This window comes from Conger conger, chromosome 10, assembly GCF_963514075.1.
Source record: "Conger conger chromosome 10, fConCon1.1, whole genome shotgun sequence".
NCBI lineage: Eukaryota > Metazoa > Chordata > Actinopteri > Anguilliformes > Congridae > Conger > Conger conger.
In genome coordinates this window covers 49,589,119-49,606,618 of record NC_083769.1, presented here as the reverse complement: position 1 = coordinate 49,606,618, position 17,500 = coordinate 49,589,119, and the positions used below count along the sequence as shown (strand labels likewise).

Genomic DNA, 17,500 nt, shown 5'->3' with positions numbered 1-17,500 from the left:
GTGAGGGGAGGAGGGGAGCTGGAGGAGCTGGAGGACGCTGCGCTGTCAGGCGCTTCATTAAACCCGCCGGCCCCGCGTCGCCAACGAGGGCCGAGGCCCGGTAACGGCGTCTAGCGGTGTGTCACCATGGGAACGGATGGGACCGCGAGGACCTGCTGGAGAACGCACTCCGGACGTTCCCCTCTCTCTCCCCTCTCTCTCCCCACCACAGCCTCTGGCGTGGGGTGGTGGGGTGAGGAGTTTAGGCTGGCTCGCATGCTGCATTCAGCAAGAATGAAAACAGCAGCTTTTGCAACTGCAAAGTAAACGGACTGCATTTATATATTGCCTCTGATTCACACGCCGATAGGCTGCCGTGCAAGGCACCAATCAGCTCGTCGGGAGAGATTGGGGTTTATGCGTCTTGCTCAGGGGCGGCCTGTAGCGTAGTGGTTAAGGTAAAGGACTGGGACACGCAAGGTCGGTGGTTCTAATCCCGGTGTAGCCACAATAAGATCCGCACAGCCGTTGGGCCCTTGAGCAAGGCCCTTATACCCTGCATTGCTCCAGGGGAGGATTGTCTCCTGCTTAGTCTCATCAACTGTACGTCGCTCTGGATAAGAGCGTCTGCCAAATGCCAATAATGTAATGTTATGCTCAGGAGCACCCAGGGCGGGATCGAGCCAGCAACCCTCCGACTGCCAGACATGTTGTGGTTTTTGAGTGCTCAAAAATCAAAAAGGGAAAAAAGAAAAGTGAAATCTCCCCCCTTTACACCCCCCCCCCCCCCTCCACCCTGTCACTTCAGGGGGATTTGGAGCATCACCTGTGTCTGTGTTCACTTTCTTAATCAGCTTATTGATCCCCCATCCCACCCCACCCCTCCCCGGATAGACGGGGGTAAAACACAAAGCTAGCCTCCGCATGTCGATACGACATCAACAGCGTTTTTACTGAAAGCCCTCAATCCCCTTAAAAAGGACAGCCTTGACCGTCCCAGCTAGTATAGCACATCGGTTTAATGCTCCTGTTCGGCTATACGGCTGTTTTGTCATTGTGTATTAAATACATACTAGTGGTGGGTGAAAGACTACTTATATCTTTACTGGTACAATTTCAGTAAATTTGTGATTTTTAACATAAAAGGTGGAGATTAACCTTTCAACTCCTCTGAAAGGGTTCTGATTCAGATTCTGAGGCTGAGAATCTTCAGTGGAGTTTCTGTTGCCCGTGTGAAGAATGTAATGTATGTAAATCGCTCTGGATTAGCGAATCAGATGAAAATGCCTCGAATGTTAAAGTCAAATCAGATTATGGGCGCAAGGCATGGGGCTGCACAGACCTCTGGGATATAAAGTGAAATCTGAATCGATGTGTGTCAGGAGATGTAAAGAAAGGCTGTGACAAAGGAGAAAGGAGAGAGAGAGGGAGGGAGGAGAGAGAGGAGAGAGAGACATTTAAGATCCAAACTTTATAATCCCCACAGGGTCCTGACGTGTGATCTCCTCCACGGCAGGTCCAGCTAAACCCTGATGAGACAGAATCAGTATTCATTTATGCACAGCCACTCGTCTGTCCCTGGAGCCACTTCTTACACCTGGGAGGCTCTGACTGAAGACCAGGGCATGTGCACACACACACACACTCACACACACATGCTCACACACACACTCACACACACACATGCACACACTCACTCACACACACTCACACACTCACACACACACTCACACACACTCACACACACACACACACACACACACACACACACATGCACACACTCACTCACACACACTCACACACTCACACACTCACACACACACTCACACACACTCACACACACACGGACACACTCACACACACACTCACACGCACACACACTGTCTCTCTCTATCACACACACACACGCACACACACACACGCTCACACACACACACACACTGTCTCTCTCTATCACACACACGCATGCACACACACACACGCTCACACACACACACACACTGTCTCTCTCTATCACACACACACACGCACACACACACACGCTCACACACACACTGTCTCTCTCTATCACACACACACACTCTCATACACACTCACACATTGGCCAAAACCAATGGGCGACTGTGCAAAAGTGACGGACAAAGCCGGTATAGCAAACCACAACCCAACTGGAACAGGGACAACACAACCCAACACAAGGTGGAACAGATGAAAACACAACCCAACACGAGCTGGAACAGGAACAACACAACCCAACACATGCTGGAACAGGGACAACACAACCCAACACGAGCTGGAACAGATGAAAACACAACCCAGCAGGAGACAAAAACACATCTCACTCTGGATGCCTAATCCAGAGCAGATTGGACCAATCGAGGCGCAGCACGGAGAGAAATGACTGGATTTGCACTCCGCACGGAGCTCTTCAGTGCTGAGCAATTCCAGTGTGGGAAGGGAAGGGCGACATAGAGACGGATAAATGAAGAAAGGCCAATTTGCACACTGAAGCACTTAGCTGATGCCCTCATGCAGATCGAATGATAAACACGGAAATGCAAAGCTTTAGGCAGTCAGTGGAGATGATGCTGGGCTATCAGGTCAGCCTTTTTCAATGATAGGAAGGGATTTACAATGGTCTTGTAACAATGTTTTAACACACAGCACGGAGAGTTGGTGTTGGCGTCATGGTTGGTGTTTGAAGTAGCAGGTGTGTTTGAGAATTAAGTGTCGGCTGTATCGCAGGCCAGGCTAGTTAGCCCATAATAAATGTGGTGTGTTCAGTGTTAAATGTGGTTTGTTCAGTGTTAAATGTGGTGTGTTCAGTGTTATATGTGGTGTGTTCAGTGTTAAATGTGGTGTGTTCAGTGTTATATGTGGTGTGTTCAGTGTTAAATGTGGTGTGTTCAGTGTTATATATGGTGTGTTCAGTGTTATATGTGGTGTGTTCAGTGTTAAATGTGGTGTGTTCAGTGTTAAATGTGGTGTGTTCAGTGTTAAACGAGCCAGGATTATGGGTACCTGGGATTCACTTATTCCTTCACTTTGAATTCCAAGTAGCTAAATGCGGGAGTTACTAAAACTGTTTTAGTGATTGTTAAACTTTCTAAAACTGTGTTTGTGAAAAGCAGTAGGCTATCATAATTCTTGATTTTTATTGTTGGTCAAAGATAAAGACAGAATTTGTTGATTGAATTGCCTTTCCACACCGGCTTTCCTGCCCTGACAGTGGTGTTTAAAGCCTGATTTATACCTCAGCGCCTAAGCCAAGTGTCCTATGACCGAAATGACTTTATTTTCAACAGATAAAGTGTCGTGCATCTTGAGACTTGATTGGACGGCTAGATGGAAACACTGAGAGTTACTGTCATGGATAAGTGTTTTGTTTTTCTCATTTTCACCAGGCGTCGCATATTTTTACAAATTAATGTAAACATCAGCGGTAGCTATGGCGTCTTGTAACCACAGAGACAACAAACCCGTCCCCGCAGGTCTTGAGGTATGAGTGCAAAGACGTTGTGCAACGTTGTTCATTTCTGTTGTACGATTTTCATCCTGGAAAATAGGCTATGCCACTGCGTAAACACATAACTGATATACACCATACGTTCAGGAACGTCCGTGGTGAAGTTTGATAGACAGATATAGCGCTTTTCTAGACACCCAAATCGCTGGACTTACAGCAATGAGGGGAAACTCGCCTCAACCACCGGCACCAATGTGTAGCTAGCACCGACCTGCTTTGCAGCAAACAGTTGCTACCCTACTGAGAAAAAAAAACAGCTCAAGCTGGTCATAGCTGGATTTTACACCTGGGTGTTGGAGCGATTTTAAATTAACATTACGTTTCGTTCGTTAGTTCCTTTTCAATACAAGTGGACGCAACTTCGGTCTAACGCCAGCTAGCTGATTGCATTGCTAGGTACATTGATTAAAGTGCATTATAACAGCGAAATAATTGTCAACTTTTGTTATCTCTGCGTTTTCCCCATCAGCAGCCATTTTTGTTAGAACGTTAGCTAATATTTGCCGTCCTGGTGACACCAGCCGTATTGCCCAGGCCGCACAGAGCACTGATGGTTCCTGTGTATAACCAGAGACCCCTGCAGATTCTGCGCACACCTTAACATTACCTCAGTTTATACCGCAATCTGTTCTTAGTCACGACCCAGACACGGTCAGAATGGCTTCGGCCACATCAGTATCTCCAGACACGGTCAGAATGGCTTCGGCCACATCAGTATCTGTGAAGGAGAACATCTGTTTCAGTGGATTATGTCTATGGTCATAATAGTCATTATGTACAGTATATAATTCATCCATCCAGCCATTATCTAACCCGCAGGAGGATTGCAGCCTATTCCACACACCCAGACACGTTGCCAATCCACACACACACACACACACACACACACACACACACACACACACACACACACACACACACTCCGATATAATACACCAAATAAATATTATTTCTGCTACTCATAAGCATAATCAGAATAGTTTATGTACGGAAACCTCCATGACCTTCCTTTTTGACATTTTATTGAAAAATCATCTTCCTCTGAAGAGTAATTTGTCTATAGAATGCGCTTATGAGTCATTCTCTTGCTGCATTAATATTCATGAGGAATTTTTCTCGTTGAATACTCCATAGTAAAGAGCTCGGCGCCGGCCTGGAACTAAAGCCCCATCTGTCCTGCGTATTTCAGAGCCATTCTTAATCTTCTTCGTGTTCCTAGCACCTCGTCTCACTTCCAGGCCTGGGCTTGCCTGAGCTGAGTGTTGGCTGCCATCTAGTGGTGACCTGGTAGAATTGCCATTTCAGTCCTTCATGTTTGATGCTGAGAGAAGGATTTAATACAATAGTTTTCCTGGTTTTTATGTTACACAAATTAAATGTGAAATATGCCATTAAATTACTTTTTTTTACTTTGAAATGTAACTTTTTTGGGGAAACATTTCATTCCACATATATAGTATGAAATTAAATGCAATTATATGTTTTCATGTAATGACTGATTTGTCCACTACTACTTGGCAAAATCTGTTGCTGTGCAGACGTGTGTCTCATTAACATAACGTTTATGCGGGGCTTTTTTTAACGCGGGAAGTGCCCTGAGAAAAGAAAGGATTTTATCTTTTGTTTACTACAAAATAATTACAAATTTTGAAGTGTAATTTGCATGGAGATTGTACCCAGTCAGTCAAAACATATGCAGATATCGCTGAAAATATTAATATCTGATATGTGCTGCCTATTCTTCCTGTCACTCATCAGATATTCATCATATGGTGATGTAATTATCCCTCCTGCGCTGGACTCAGAATGTGACTCTGTTGATGTGCGGTGATGGTGGGGGGGCTGTCAGGGCAGATAGGGGGTGATAGGGGGGTAAAGGGGCAGATAGGGGTGATGGGAGGTAAAAGGGCAGATCGGGGTGATAGGGGGTAAAAGGGCAGTCTCTGTCCCTAACGGTGGGCTGCCTTTAAAAGCTGTCTTAGGTACAGAGTCGCTTTAGAGTCAACCCCGCGTTTGAACAGCAGTTGTGCCTGGCAGCCTGTGCGGGGGGGGGGAGAGTGATGGTGTGAAAGTGTGTCTGTGAGAAGGAATTGGGCAAGAAAGTGTGTGTGTGTGTGTGTGCGTGTGTGAGAGAGAGAGAGATAGACAGGATGGCAGACATTCACTATAATGTGTGTGTGTTTGTGTGAGAGTGTGTATGTGCGTGAGAGAGAGAGAGATAATGTGTGACAGAGAGGCAGACATAGAGTATACATATAGTGTGTGTGTGCTTGTGTGCGTGTGTCTGTGTGTGTGTGTGTGTGTGTGTGTGTGTGAGAGAGGGAATGTGAGAAAGAGAGCGGAGGAATATGACAGGGCTGTCTGAGGGAGGAGGGATCAGTTCAGCTAGCAGGTGTGCGAGAGAGAGAATGATAGAGTTATAGACAAAGGAAGAGCAAGAGACGCAGAGGGAGAGAGAGTGAGTGATACAGAGATATAGAGATAGAGGGAGAGAGAGCAGTAGAGAGAGCAATGGAGAGGGAAGAAGGGAGAGCGGGTGTATAGGAGTCGGAGAGGGGGAGAGATAAACAGAGGGAGAGAGATTGAGGCAAGAGAGTGCAGTAGGGAGGAAGAGTGAGCAGTAGAGATACAGGGAGAGATAGACAGAGGGAGAGAGAGGGAGGGACAGAGAGAGAGAGAGGGAGGTAGACAGAGAGAGAGAGAGGGAGGTAGACAGAGAGAGAGAGAGGGAGGGAGACAGAGAGAGAGAGGGAGGAAGACAGAGAGAGAGCAGTAGAGAGGGAGAGAGAGGGAGTCAGAGAGAGGGACGCTAAGCTCTGTCCATCAGTGGGTTTACCCCACACACAGCTGCCACCCGCGCCAGCATCTCTGCCCTGATCACACGGGGAGCCACGGTGAGTCTGTCCTGTGTGTATGTGTGTGTGTGTGTGTGCCTGTGTGCGTGTGTGTGTGCGTGTGTGTGTGTGTCTGTGTGTGTGTGTGAGTGTGTGTGTGTGTGAGTGTGTGTGTGCCTGTGTGCTTGTGTGTGTGCGTGTGTGTGTGTGTCTGTGTGTGTGTGTGTGTATGTGGGTGTGTGAGTGTGTCTGTGTGTATGTGTCTGTGTGCGTATGTGTGTGTGTCTGTGCGTGTGTGTGTGTGTGTGTGTGTGTGTGTGTGTGAGTGTGTGTGTGCCTGTGTGCGTGTGTGTGTGCGTGTGTGTGTGTGTCTGTGGGTGTGTGAGTGTGTGTGTGTGTGTGTGTGAGTGTGTCTGTGTGTATGTGTCTGTGTGCGTGTGTGTGTGTGTCTGTGCGTGTGTGTGTGCATCTGTGTGTGTGTGTGTGTGTGAGAGTGTGTGTGTGTGTGTGTACCTGTGTGAGTGTATGTGTGTGTAAAGTAATGTACAGAACATTTGTGCAGCATGCATCATTCCTGGAGCTTCCAGTCTATTTGTGGTCTGGGGGGGTGTGGGGTGGGGGTGTGGGGTTTTGGCGGGAAGTAGCTCCCAGCATCCTCTGGGGCAGCGTTAGGCAGGCTGGAGCCACTCCTGTAACTTGATCACCCTCACTGACCTACAAGTCTGTGTCTGTGTGTGTGTGTGTGTGTATCTGTGTCTGTGTGCATGTGTGTGTATCTGTGTCTGTGTGCGTGTGTGTGTATGTGTGTGTGCCTCTGTGTGTATGTGTGTGTGTGTGTGTGTGTGTGCATCTTTCCGTTTGCGTGTGTGTGCATGCGCTTGTCCGTGCATGTCTGTCCATGCATGTCTGTGCGTGTGTGTCTGTGTGCGTGTGCGCATGTGCTTGTCCGTGCGTGTCTGTGTGTGCGTGTGTATGTGTGTGTGTTCATGCTAAGAGTGGAGCTGAAACACGCTGGTTTGCATTCAGCAGCACGCTCTTTGTCTTAGCTAGTCATAGTAGTTCTTTAGCTCATTAGCATGTGCCTTTCAGTGGACGGTTGATGGAGTTGTGGAGGGCAGAAATTATGATTATGCAGAAATTATGATTCGTTGTTCTGGCCTTTCAGTGAGATCTCTGAAAGATGTGCTCCTCTCCCCTGTGTGTAAATCGTGGGTGTGTGATTTAAATTGATTTATGCACATATGGGTGTGTGTGTGTGTGTGTGCGTCTGTGGGTGTGGGTGGATGTCAGTCCTCCGAAAGGAAATTGACCTCTACTCTGTTCCCACCTGCTTCTAAAACTGTGACAGGTACACAGCAACACAGTCCCTGAATTTCCCCTGTGCTCCACACCTCTTTACCCTGACGTATACCGGCCGGTGCACCCGGTCTAACCTTGAGGGGCTTCAGCACAGCCAGGAGATTAGCGCCCAGCACAGCACAGCACCTTTTTAAAGCCTCGGAGGTCTGTTTTCAGCGGAAAACGAATGTTAGTGACAGTGACCGTCGAATGAAGAGAGATTAGATCGTGTGAAGATGGGTTTTATTTCCCCCTGATGAGCTGCCGCGGTGTACGCTACAGACTTTATTTATAGACGGTGACATGCCTGGGGCTGATGGTTACGGGCAGTGCAGCGATGGCCGCAGGGGGCTGCCAGCTCAACTCCAGGGCGGGGGGGGCACTGCTTTGCCCTTCAGTCAGAGCTCTTCGGTCAGTTCAAACAGCTGTTTGAAGAGGGGGGCTACTTTTTAAAAGTATATGTTGTTATTTTATTTTTTTAATCCTTTAACCAGGGGAGGTCCGCTGAGAATGTGTTTTCTTTTGCAAGTACGCCCTGGGAGAAATGCCAGAGAGAACAGTACGCCCTGGGGGAAATGCCAGAGAGAACAGTTTCAAGTGGGGTGAGAGAGAGTAAAGCCCTTGGAGCGGTTTTTGGGTTAAGGGCCTTGCTCAAGGGCCCAACTGCTGGGTTCCTTTTTCATTTAAGGGACCCACCTTCATCTCTCCAGATACATCAACAACCAAATATGCTTGAAGTAGCAACCGTACAGTCAAACACCCGACCGCTAGGCTAACATGCTGCCCATGTGAGACTCAGTCCGTGTGTGGCAGTCAGAAGGCTGTGTGTAGCAGTCTGGCTGTGTGTAGCAGGTTGTGTGTAGCAGGTTGTGTGTAGCAGTCAGGCTGTGTGTAGCAGTCAGGCTGTGTGTAGCAGTCAGGTTATGTGTAGCAGGTTGTGTGTAGCAGTCAGGCTGTGTGTAGCAGGTTGTGTGTAGCAGTCAGGCTGTGTGTAGCAGGTTGTGTGTAGCAGTCAGGCTGTGTGTAGCATGGTGTGTGTACCAGGCTGTGTGTAGCAGTCAGGTTGTGTGTAGCAGTCAGGTTGTGTGTAGCAGGTTGTGTGTAGCAGTCAGTTTGTGTGTAGCATGCTGTGTGTAGCAGGTTGTGTGTAGCAGTCAGGCTGTGTGTAGCAGGTTGTGTGTAGCAGTCAGGCTGTGTGTAGCAGGTTGTGTGTAGCAGGCTGTGTGTAGCAGTGGACCAGCCAGCAGGTTCAGCCGTGTGCTAATCTCCCCTCAGTGTTGCAGGGAGTTTGCCCCCCTGTGGTGTCTCTGTCTGTGCTGTGTTCTCACCCCTGTCTGTGATCTCTCTGCTCTCCTCGGAGAAAGTGAAGTAGCACTCCCACACAGGAGGGCTGCCTGTCTGCCTCTACTTACACAAAGAAGAAGAAGAGATGACAGGAGCAAACTAATTATATTCTGATGTACATTCTGATTACCCAAAGCCAACTTCCTCCTTTCCCCGACCATGCTCATTACCATGGCCTATCTGTGTGGAGTTAGCATGTTCTCTCCATGTCTGTGTGGAGTTAGTATGTTCTCCCCATGTCTGTGTGGAGTTAGCATGTTCTCCCTGTGTCTGTGTGGAGTTAGTATGTTCTCCCTGTGTCTGTGTGGAGTTGGCATGTTCTACCCGTGTCTGTGTGGAGTTAGCATGTTCTCCCCGTGTCTGTGTGGAGTTAGTATGTTCTCCCCGTGTCTGTGTGGAGTTAGCATGTTCTCCCCGTGTCTGTGTGGGGTTAGCATGTTCTCCCCGTGTCTGTGTGGAGTTAGTATGTTCTCCCCATGTCTGTGTGGAGTTAGTATGTTCTCCCTGTGTCTGTGTGGGTTTCCTCCCGCAGTCCAAAGACATGTAGGTTCGGCAGCTGGAGTGGAGTTAACGGCGTTGCTGAAAGTGAGCGTGTGCGCTTGGTCAGTCTACCCCCCCTCCCCCCATGCGGAGTTTCACTCAGAGGGCATTCAGGGTTTGACCGCTGGCCGGGCTATGCCATGAGAGTACGTTCGGCATCTTTAAAGGTGCCCTTCGTTAATTTGCAATGCAGATTGTCTCCTCCAGTCCCACTGATGTCCTGTCTGTCCTGCGGAGGAGCTGCTCAAGGGCACAGCAACAGCTCACTATCGGGATGTGAACCTGCAGCCCTCTGGCTGCATGCTGATTTCACACCGCTGCTATACTGCACTGCGTCTTAACTGTACTGTCTTAAACTTTTGTAGTCTTGTAATAAGACTTCAGGCCTTTGCTTTCCTCTCGAGTAGCAAGTATTAGCTTGTTTTAAAGGTACAATAGGTAAGATTTTTGTGTTAAAACATTGTTACAAGACCATTGTAAATCCCTTCCTATCATTGAAAAAGGCTCACTGACATGTTGACTCACCCTCTGCCTGTGTTTATAGTCCTTAAATTTGGGTTTCAAAATATACAGTTGACAGGCCGGCACTTGGAAAATTGATTCTAATTGCCAAAGCCAATGGCGTTTCAACATCAGCGCATTCACAGAGAAGGGGGCGGGATAAACAGTGTTGTGGTTTGAAGGTGTTTGTTGCTGCTATTCCTCTCTTGACCGTGAGATGTCCGAAATTACCTATTGTACCTTTAAGCTAATGTGTCCTTGACAAGTGACATTTTCTTACCCCGTTGGTAAATATTGAAATTAGCCAAACTGTCTTACCTTGTTGGCAATAGTTTCATCTTATTTAGCAAAAGGCAAAAGTAAAAGAGATAAGACTTAAGCCTGAAATACTATTTGAGATTGACTTGTTGTTTGTTGTTTGCAGTGTAGACTGTACCCGTTTGAGTTGGGAATGCTGTACCCACACACTGCCCCGCTGTATCGATTCAGAGTGAGGTTTACACTGGGCCTCTCAGAGTTATTCATCGCTCATCGAACACAGATCCCCGATTCCCCTCCTCCCTCCCCTCGAATAAAGACTCCTGCCCTCCCACGTAAAGTACTCTAGCATCGCACTAGGCTGCGCTGCGTTTTATCTTGTCCAGAAGCAATGAGAACATTCAGTTCCTGAAGTCATGCTATCAATCCTCCGTCGAGCATCTTTTAGTCGAGATCGATATCCTCTTAATGTCCTTGGAGATTCCTGACCTTTTCTACCATAGAGATGTTGTAGTAAGTGTAGGAAGATCACTGAGCCTTTGAGTTTTTAATCAGGCTCTCTGTGAATGCTGGGATACGTGTGGGAGTCCTGATATCCATTAATTCTCTATTCGGTTGAGGTTTAAACAAAATCGATGCTGAAAATTTCTCTGGCGGTGAACATTTTGATTGTTAAATAGTTTGGAACGATGTTTTCTATGGGCTGTTGGAAATGGTGAATGTGTGAAATGTGCTGAGGTTAAATTGATGGTGTGAGGTCAGGGCTGCTCAGTGGCAGATATTATTATTAACGCTTGTCTCCACACAGCTCTGTCCATCATCCGTTCACTGGAGGGCTGTGTGTAAAAGGTTGCATTGAGATTTGAACCTCCGGTCACACTGCGTGACAGGCCATACGATTAGCCAGCTAAGCTAGAGACGGAGGTCACCGAAATCTCTCTCTCATGGCTTCTCTGTGGGGGTGAACTTACAACCTCTGGCACACAGGCTTCAAGCCGCTGGAGGTTTGCAGGTTCATTTACACCATCGATTGACTAAAAGCAGCGGAAACCAACCCTGTTCCTGGAGATCTACCGTCCTGTAGGTCTTCACTCCAACCCTAACCAAGCACACCTCACTCAACATCTAGAGCAGGGCTGCCCGACCCTGTTCCTGGAGATCTACTGTCCTGTAGGTCTTCACTCCAACCCTAACTAGGCAGACCTTACTCAACATCTAGAGCAGGGCTGCCCGACCCTGTTCCTGGAGATCTACCATCCTGTAGGTCTTCACTCCAACCCTAACTAGGCACACCTTACTCAACATCTAGAGCAGGGCTGCCCGACCCTGTTCCTGGAGATCTACCATCCTGTAGGTCTTCACTCCAACCCTAACTAACCACACCTCACTCAACATCTAGAGCAGGGCTGCCCAACCCTGTTCCTGGAGATCTACCGTCCTGTAGGTCTTCACTCCAACCCTAACTAAGCACTCCAGCTAGTGCTACAGACTGCAGGCTCCCAAGTCCCGCGCAGCTGGAGGAGACAGACTACAGGTCCCCGAACAACCAGCAGAGGCGCTCTTACGCGATGAGACGGGAGTGACCCCACTGACCGAAACCCTCCCTTTGCACCAGCTACAGACAGCTACAGACAGCTACAGACCTGCCTGTGAGTGGGCTGAGTGCCGCTGCCACTGACTCGACCTCACCAAACCGGCGGGCGTACCGCCACATTGAATCCATCTCTCCACTGCGTCTCCAGCTCCTCTGTAGTTCCACGTCTCTCTAAACCGCAGGATAATGCAGAGGCGTCTCCAGATGCTTCAGTTCCGGGAAAGATCCAGAAGATGAATAACGGAAGACAGGGAATTGTGGGTAATCTCTGCAGAGGGATGAGAACGAGGCCGCCATTGAAATGGAGATGTGAGAATCTGGCCAAGGCTCTTCAGCTCATTTCAGTCTTTATTTTTATTTATTTTAAACTGCTTTTATTACTTCCCCAGTCATGTTTTCACAAAGATGTTTTTGAACTGATGAATGTTTTTGTATGTTTTATTTATTGACTTGTCTGGTGACGTGCGTATGTTTGTGAAAAGTGGGCCTGTGCTCAGCAGATATCCAAGCGTGGCGTTGCCCTGGTGTTAGACCTGCCCTGGGTCAAACGCGTAATGGTTTTGGATTCAAACACGTTTTTGTGCTCGATTGAATTCATGAATTCATAACGGGAGGTGGAATAAGGTTGGATAGATACAGGCTTGCTCTTTGTGAACCTCTGAACAGTGATGTCTTTGCTGCACACATGCGTGCAGACCAAGAGGTTAAACAGAAATGCTGGATTCATTAAATACCGCTCTGACCTCGGTCAGGTCAATCGTGCGTAGGTGTATCGGACCAGCGGAACACTGCTCACAACAGGCTGTCCATCAAACCTGCCCGTGGGGAAGTGGAGATGGATCTGGATGGACCTGAGGTCACCTCTGCCCGCTGAACTCATTCCACAGGCTGTGCAACTCTGATGAGTGCTTTTCCTTCACAGTGAATCAGAATGTGTGTGTGTGTGTGTGTGTGTGTATGTGTGTGTGGGTCAGGGTGTGTTAGCAGTATGGCTGCAGAACTGTGTGCTAATGGTTTAAAAATTTGATGTTTATGAAGGTTGTGTTCCGAGATTGTGTATTTGGGTCGTGATCAGAGATTGTGTGTTTGGGTCATGATCAGAGATTGTGTGTTTGGGTCGTGATCAGAGATTGTGTGTTTGGGTCGTGATCAGAGATTGTGTATTTGGGTCGTGATCAGAGATTGTGTGTTTGGGTCGTGATCAGAGCTTGTGTGTTTGGGTCGTGATCAGAGGGGTGAGGAGAGGACACTACATTCTCTCTCCCTCACTCTGTGGCTGGCAGTCAGGTGTTATTCAGCTGCTATTCTCTGGTTACCACGGCGATACTGATGAACCCCTGGTTGCCGCAGCGATACCATCCCATCCCGCCTCCAGCCCCGTGTTGATGCTGTGTTGATGAGCCTGTGTTGATGCTGTGTTAATGAGCCTGTGTTGATGCTGTGTTGATTAGCCTGTGTTGATGCCATGTTGATGAGCCTGTGTTGATACTGTGTTGATGCTGTGCTGATGCTGTGTTGATGCTGTGTTGATGAGCCTGTGTTGATGCTGTGCTGATGAGCCTGTGTTGATGTTGTGTTGATGAGCCTGTGTTGATGCTGTGTTGATGAGCCTGTGTTGATGAGCCTGTGTTGATGCTGTGCTGATGAGCCTGTGTTGATGCGGTGTTGATGAGCCTGTGTTGATGCTGTGCTGATGAGCCTGTGTTGATGCTGTGTTGATGAGCCTGTGTTGATGCTGTGCTGATGAGCCTGTGTTGATGCTGTGTTGATGAGCCTGTGTTGATGCTGTGTTGATGAGCCTGTGTTGATGAGCCTGTGTTGATGAGCCAGTGTTGATGCTGTGCTGATGAGCCTGTGTTGATGAGCCTGTGTTGATGAGCCTGTGTTGATGAGCCTGTGTTGATGCTGTGCTGATGAGCCTGTGTTGATGCGGTGTTGATGAGCCTGTGTTGATGCTGTGCTGATGAGCCTGTGTTGATGCTGTGTTGATGAGCCTGTGTTGATGCTGTGCTGATGAGCCTGTGTTGATGCTGTGTTGATGAGCCTGTGTTGATGAGTCTGTGTTGATGCTGTGTTGATGAGCCTGTGTTGATGCTGTGTTGATGAGCCTGTGTTGTCTCTCTCTCTCTCTCTCTGTGCAGGAAGCAGGATGACGGGGACCCGCCCATCTCCAGCACACTAGACCCCCTGCAGTCCCCCCCCCCACCTCCGCACACCGCACCTCCGTACCTGAAGGTAACGGGGCGGCGGCCTCATCACCGCTGGGGCTCCACCCGATTGGCTAATTAACACGCCAATCCCCTCACCCTCACAGCTCTGTCTCTGTCGCTGTCTCCTATTGGCTCAGTCCTGTGTGTCCGCCTGTCTCCGTCTCTCCTATTGGCTAAATACTTCTTTTCCGCTCACAGCTCACCCTAAGCCCAGGTGGGGAAGTGTCATTTATAAAGACCACATGACCCTCCCCCCCTTCCCCTCTGACTAACAGCAGCTGCTACCTGCGCTCGGCTTTCAATAAAATAACACGCTCACTTCTTCAGAGAGCACAGCTGAACCCAAGATAACACGCTCACTTCTTCAGAGAGCACAGCGGAAACCAACCGCGCAGGTTGCATTGCATGATGGGGGATGAACGTTACATCCCAGAGTTTTTGTTGTTTTTTTTCTCCGCTCTTTTTCTTCATACGGCGCTTCGCTTTATGCAAAGCAAGACGGCGGTGTAGCACTCTAATAACACCTCTTCACACCTCTGTGAAAGACAAAGAGGGTTATTTTCACATGAACGTCTTGCCTGGCCCTCTTCATCAATAACGCATGCGAACGCGTACAGGAGAGGTTAACACGCATGGAGTGCGTCACGCGCGGGTATTTACATTTCAAATGCACACGCGTGTGAGGCGGCTGCCTGGCGTGATTATCACGCTCCGGCGTTCAGGCGTACATCCTCCTGAACGCCGCGCCCGCGTCGTGCTCCTGTAACCGCTCCTCTTTCTCCCCTCGGATGGAGGACGTGACGTTTAACGCGCTCTCTGCGTTACGCTTTTAACGATCGCTGTACGCAGTGCGGTCCTTCTGCAGTGCAGTCCTACGGAGACTTAAGGCCAGTTTATTGGCAGCCCTGCTGAAAAAAGCAGCCAGAGCTAGGTTTAGAAACAGCACAGACAAGCTTCCAGCACTAGCTGGTTGACCTCACTCATACCCAGCTATGCCGGCGTTATGACCGGCTTGCAAATTGAGCTGGACAAGCTGTCAGAGCTGGGTTTTTACGACAGGGAGGCCATGTAGGATCGTTGCCATCAGCGATTATCTAATTTGATGGTCACTTGCGAGGACATTCGGTTGATACTCGAGCAAAGGACGATTTGTTGTCGTTGCGATCATCATTGTGCCCGTCTCTGAGTCTTAAATTGTGTTGAACCTTGACCCCCATCGCTGGCTCAGTTGTCACAGTGTTATTCTAGAACATCCTCAGCTGGTGTATTGATCTTTAGGGAAGTGTCATCAGCTCGCCTCCATGTCCTGTGCTCACATATGACCCTGTGATGCGTTGGTTATGGTTTATGGGTTTATATTTTTTTATGAGCTGGTCTGAACTGGTCAAGCGGCTAAACCATGTTGAGCTGGGAGCTGGTCTGAACTGGTCAACCAGCTAAACCATGCCTGAGCTGGGAGCTGGTCTGAACTGGTCAACCAGCTAAACCATGTCAAGCCGGGAGCTGGTCTGAACTGGTCAACCAGCTAAACCATGTCAAGCTGGGAGCTGGTCTGAACTGGTCAACCAGCTAAACCATGTCAAGCCGGGAGCTGGTCTGAACTGGTCAACCAGCTAAACCATGTCAAGCTGGGAGCTGGTCTGAACTGGTCAACCAGCTAAACCATGTCAAGCCGGGAGCTGGTCTGAACTGGTCAACCAGCTAAACCCTGTCAAGCTGGGAGCTGGTCTGAACTGGTCAACCAGCTAAACCCTGTCAAGCTGGGAGCTGGTCTGAACTGGTCAACCAGCTAAACCATGTCAAGCTGGGAGCTGGTCTGAACTGGTCAACCAGCTAAACCATGTGAAGCTGGGAGCTGGTCTGAACTGGTCAACCAGCTAAACCATGTCGAGCTGGGAGCTGGTCTGAACTGGTCAACCAGCTGAACCATGTCAAGCTGGGAGCTGGTCTGAACTGGTCAACCAGCTAAACCATGTCAAGCTGGGAGCTGGTCTGAACTGGTCAACCAGCTGAACCATGTCAAGCTGGGAGCTGGTCTGAACTGGTCAACCAGCTGAACCATGTCAAGCTGGGAGCTGGTCTGAACTGGTCAACCAGCTAAACCATGTCAAGCTGGGAGCTGGTCTGAACTGGTCAACCAGCTGAACCATGTCAAGCTGGGAGCTGGTCTGAACTGGTCAACCAGCTAAACCATGTCAAGCTGGGAGCTGGTCTGAACTGGTCAACCAGCTGAACCATGTCAAGCTGGGAGCTGGTCTGAACTGGTCAACCAGCTGAACCATGTCAAGCTGGGAGCTGGTCTGAACTGGTCAACCAGCTGAACCATATCAAGCTGGGAGCCGGTCTGAACTGGTCAACCAGCTAAACCATGTCAAGCTGGGAGCTGGTCTGAACTGGTCAACCAGCTGAACCATGTCAAGCTGGGAGCTGGTCTGAACTGGTCAACCAGCTGAACCATGTCAAGCTGGGAGCTGGTCTGAACTGGTCAACCAGCTAAACCATGTCAAGCTGGGAGCTGGTCTGAACTGGTCAACCAGCTAAACCATGTCAAGCTGGGAGCTGGTCTGAACTGGTCAACCAGCTGAACCATGTCAAGCTGGGAGCTGGTCTGAACTGGTCAACCAGCTAAACCATGTCAAGCTGGGAGCTGGTCTGAACTGGTCAACCAGCTGAACCATGTCGAGCTGGGAGCTGGTCTGAACTGGTCAACCAGCTACCAGCAGCTGTTTCGCAGTCAAGCCCGTGCTGTTTAATTCAACACGGTTCTCCTTTCTTAAATGACCCGACTGCAGGAAATGCAATTTAAAAAAAGACGTGGTTGAATATTTTTTTTCTCGTGTCAGTTGCTTTCGTCACAAGCGGTGCTGTAAAGTGCTCGGCTGAAGCGATGGGGGAGATTAGCTCTGTTCACAAGCTGTGACGCGTGACTGCAGAACCCGCGGTGAGCTCAAACCACAGAAGAAGAAGAATAGCTTTTTACATTCTAGTGTTCATGCCACTTCAATCAGAGCAGGCCTCCACACTGCGAAAACCAAAAAATACGTCGACCTCAGCAAGCATTTTAGTCTTTTATATGCACTCAAAATCTCACTTCTATTACTTTCTCACTAAATAAGACAAAATAATGGGGTGAGAATTTCACTTTTCAAGCACACTGTAGATTAAAACATTTTCTACTTGAGCGCAAAAATTAAGATTTTATGTCTCATTACAAAAGTAAAGCGCTCGTTGAGAGAGACTTTTTTTTACAGTGCAAATTTTAACCAAGAACCGAGGTAAAAGTCCTGCCGGTTTGTATGAAAGTCCTGGCAGTTTGTGTGAAAGTGCTGCCGGTTCGTGTGTGTGTAAGAGTGTGTGCGTGTGTGTGTGCGTGCGT

At 48.8% G+C, this 17,500-nt stretch overlaps 1 protein-coding gene across 5 annotated transcripts in view; it reads left to right on the top strand.

Annotated features, from left to right (window-relative positions):
* rap1gapa (RAP1 GTPase activating protein a) overlaps positions 1-17,500 on the top strand; it is a 93,232-nt gene that overhangs the window by 35,604 nt on the left and 40,128 nt on the right. For all 5 annotated transcript variants that reach the window (XR_009709703.1, XM_061256850.1, XM_061256849.1 and 2 more), the window contains exon 3: positions 14,056-14,149. Coding sequence is in view for 4 of the 5 variants with exons in the window: in XM_061256850.1 (XP_061112834.1) it covers positions 14,056-14,149 (94 nt within the window). In the remaining variant the exon portion in view is untranslated. The remainder of the gene's footprint in view (positions 1-14,055; positions 14,150-17,500) is intronic.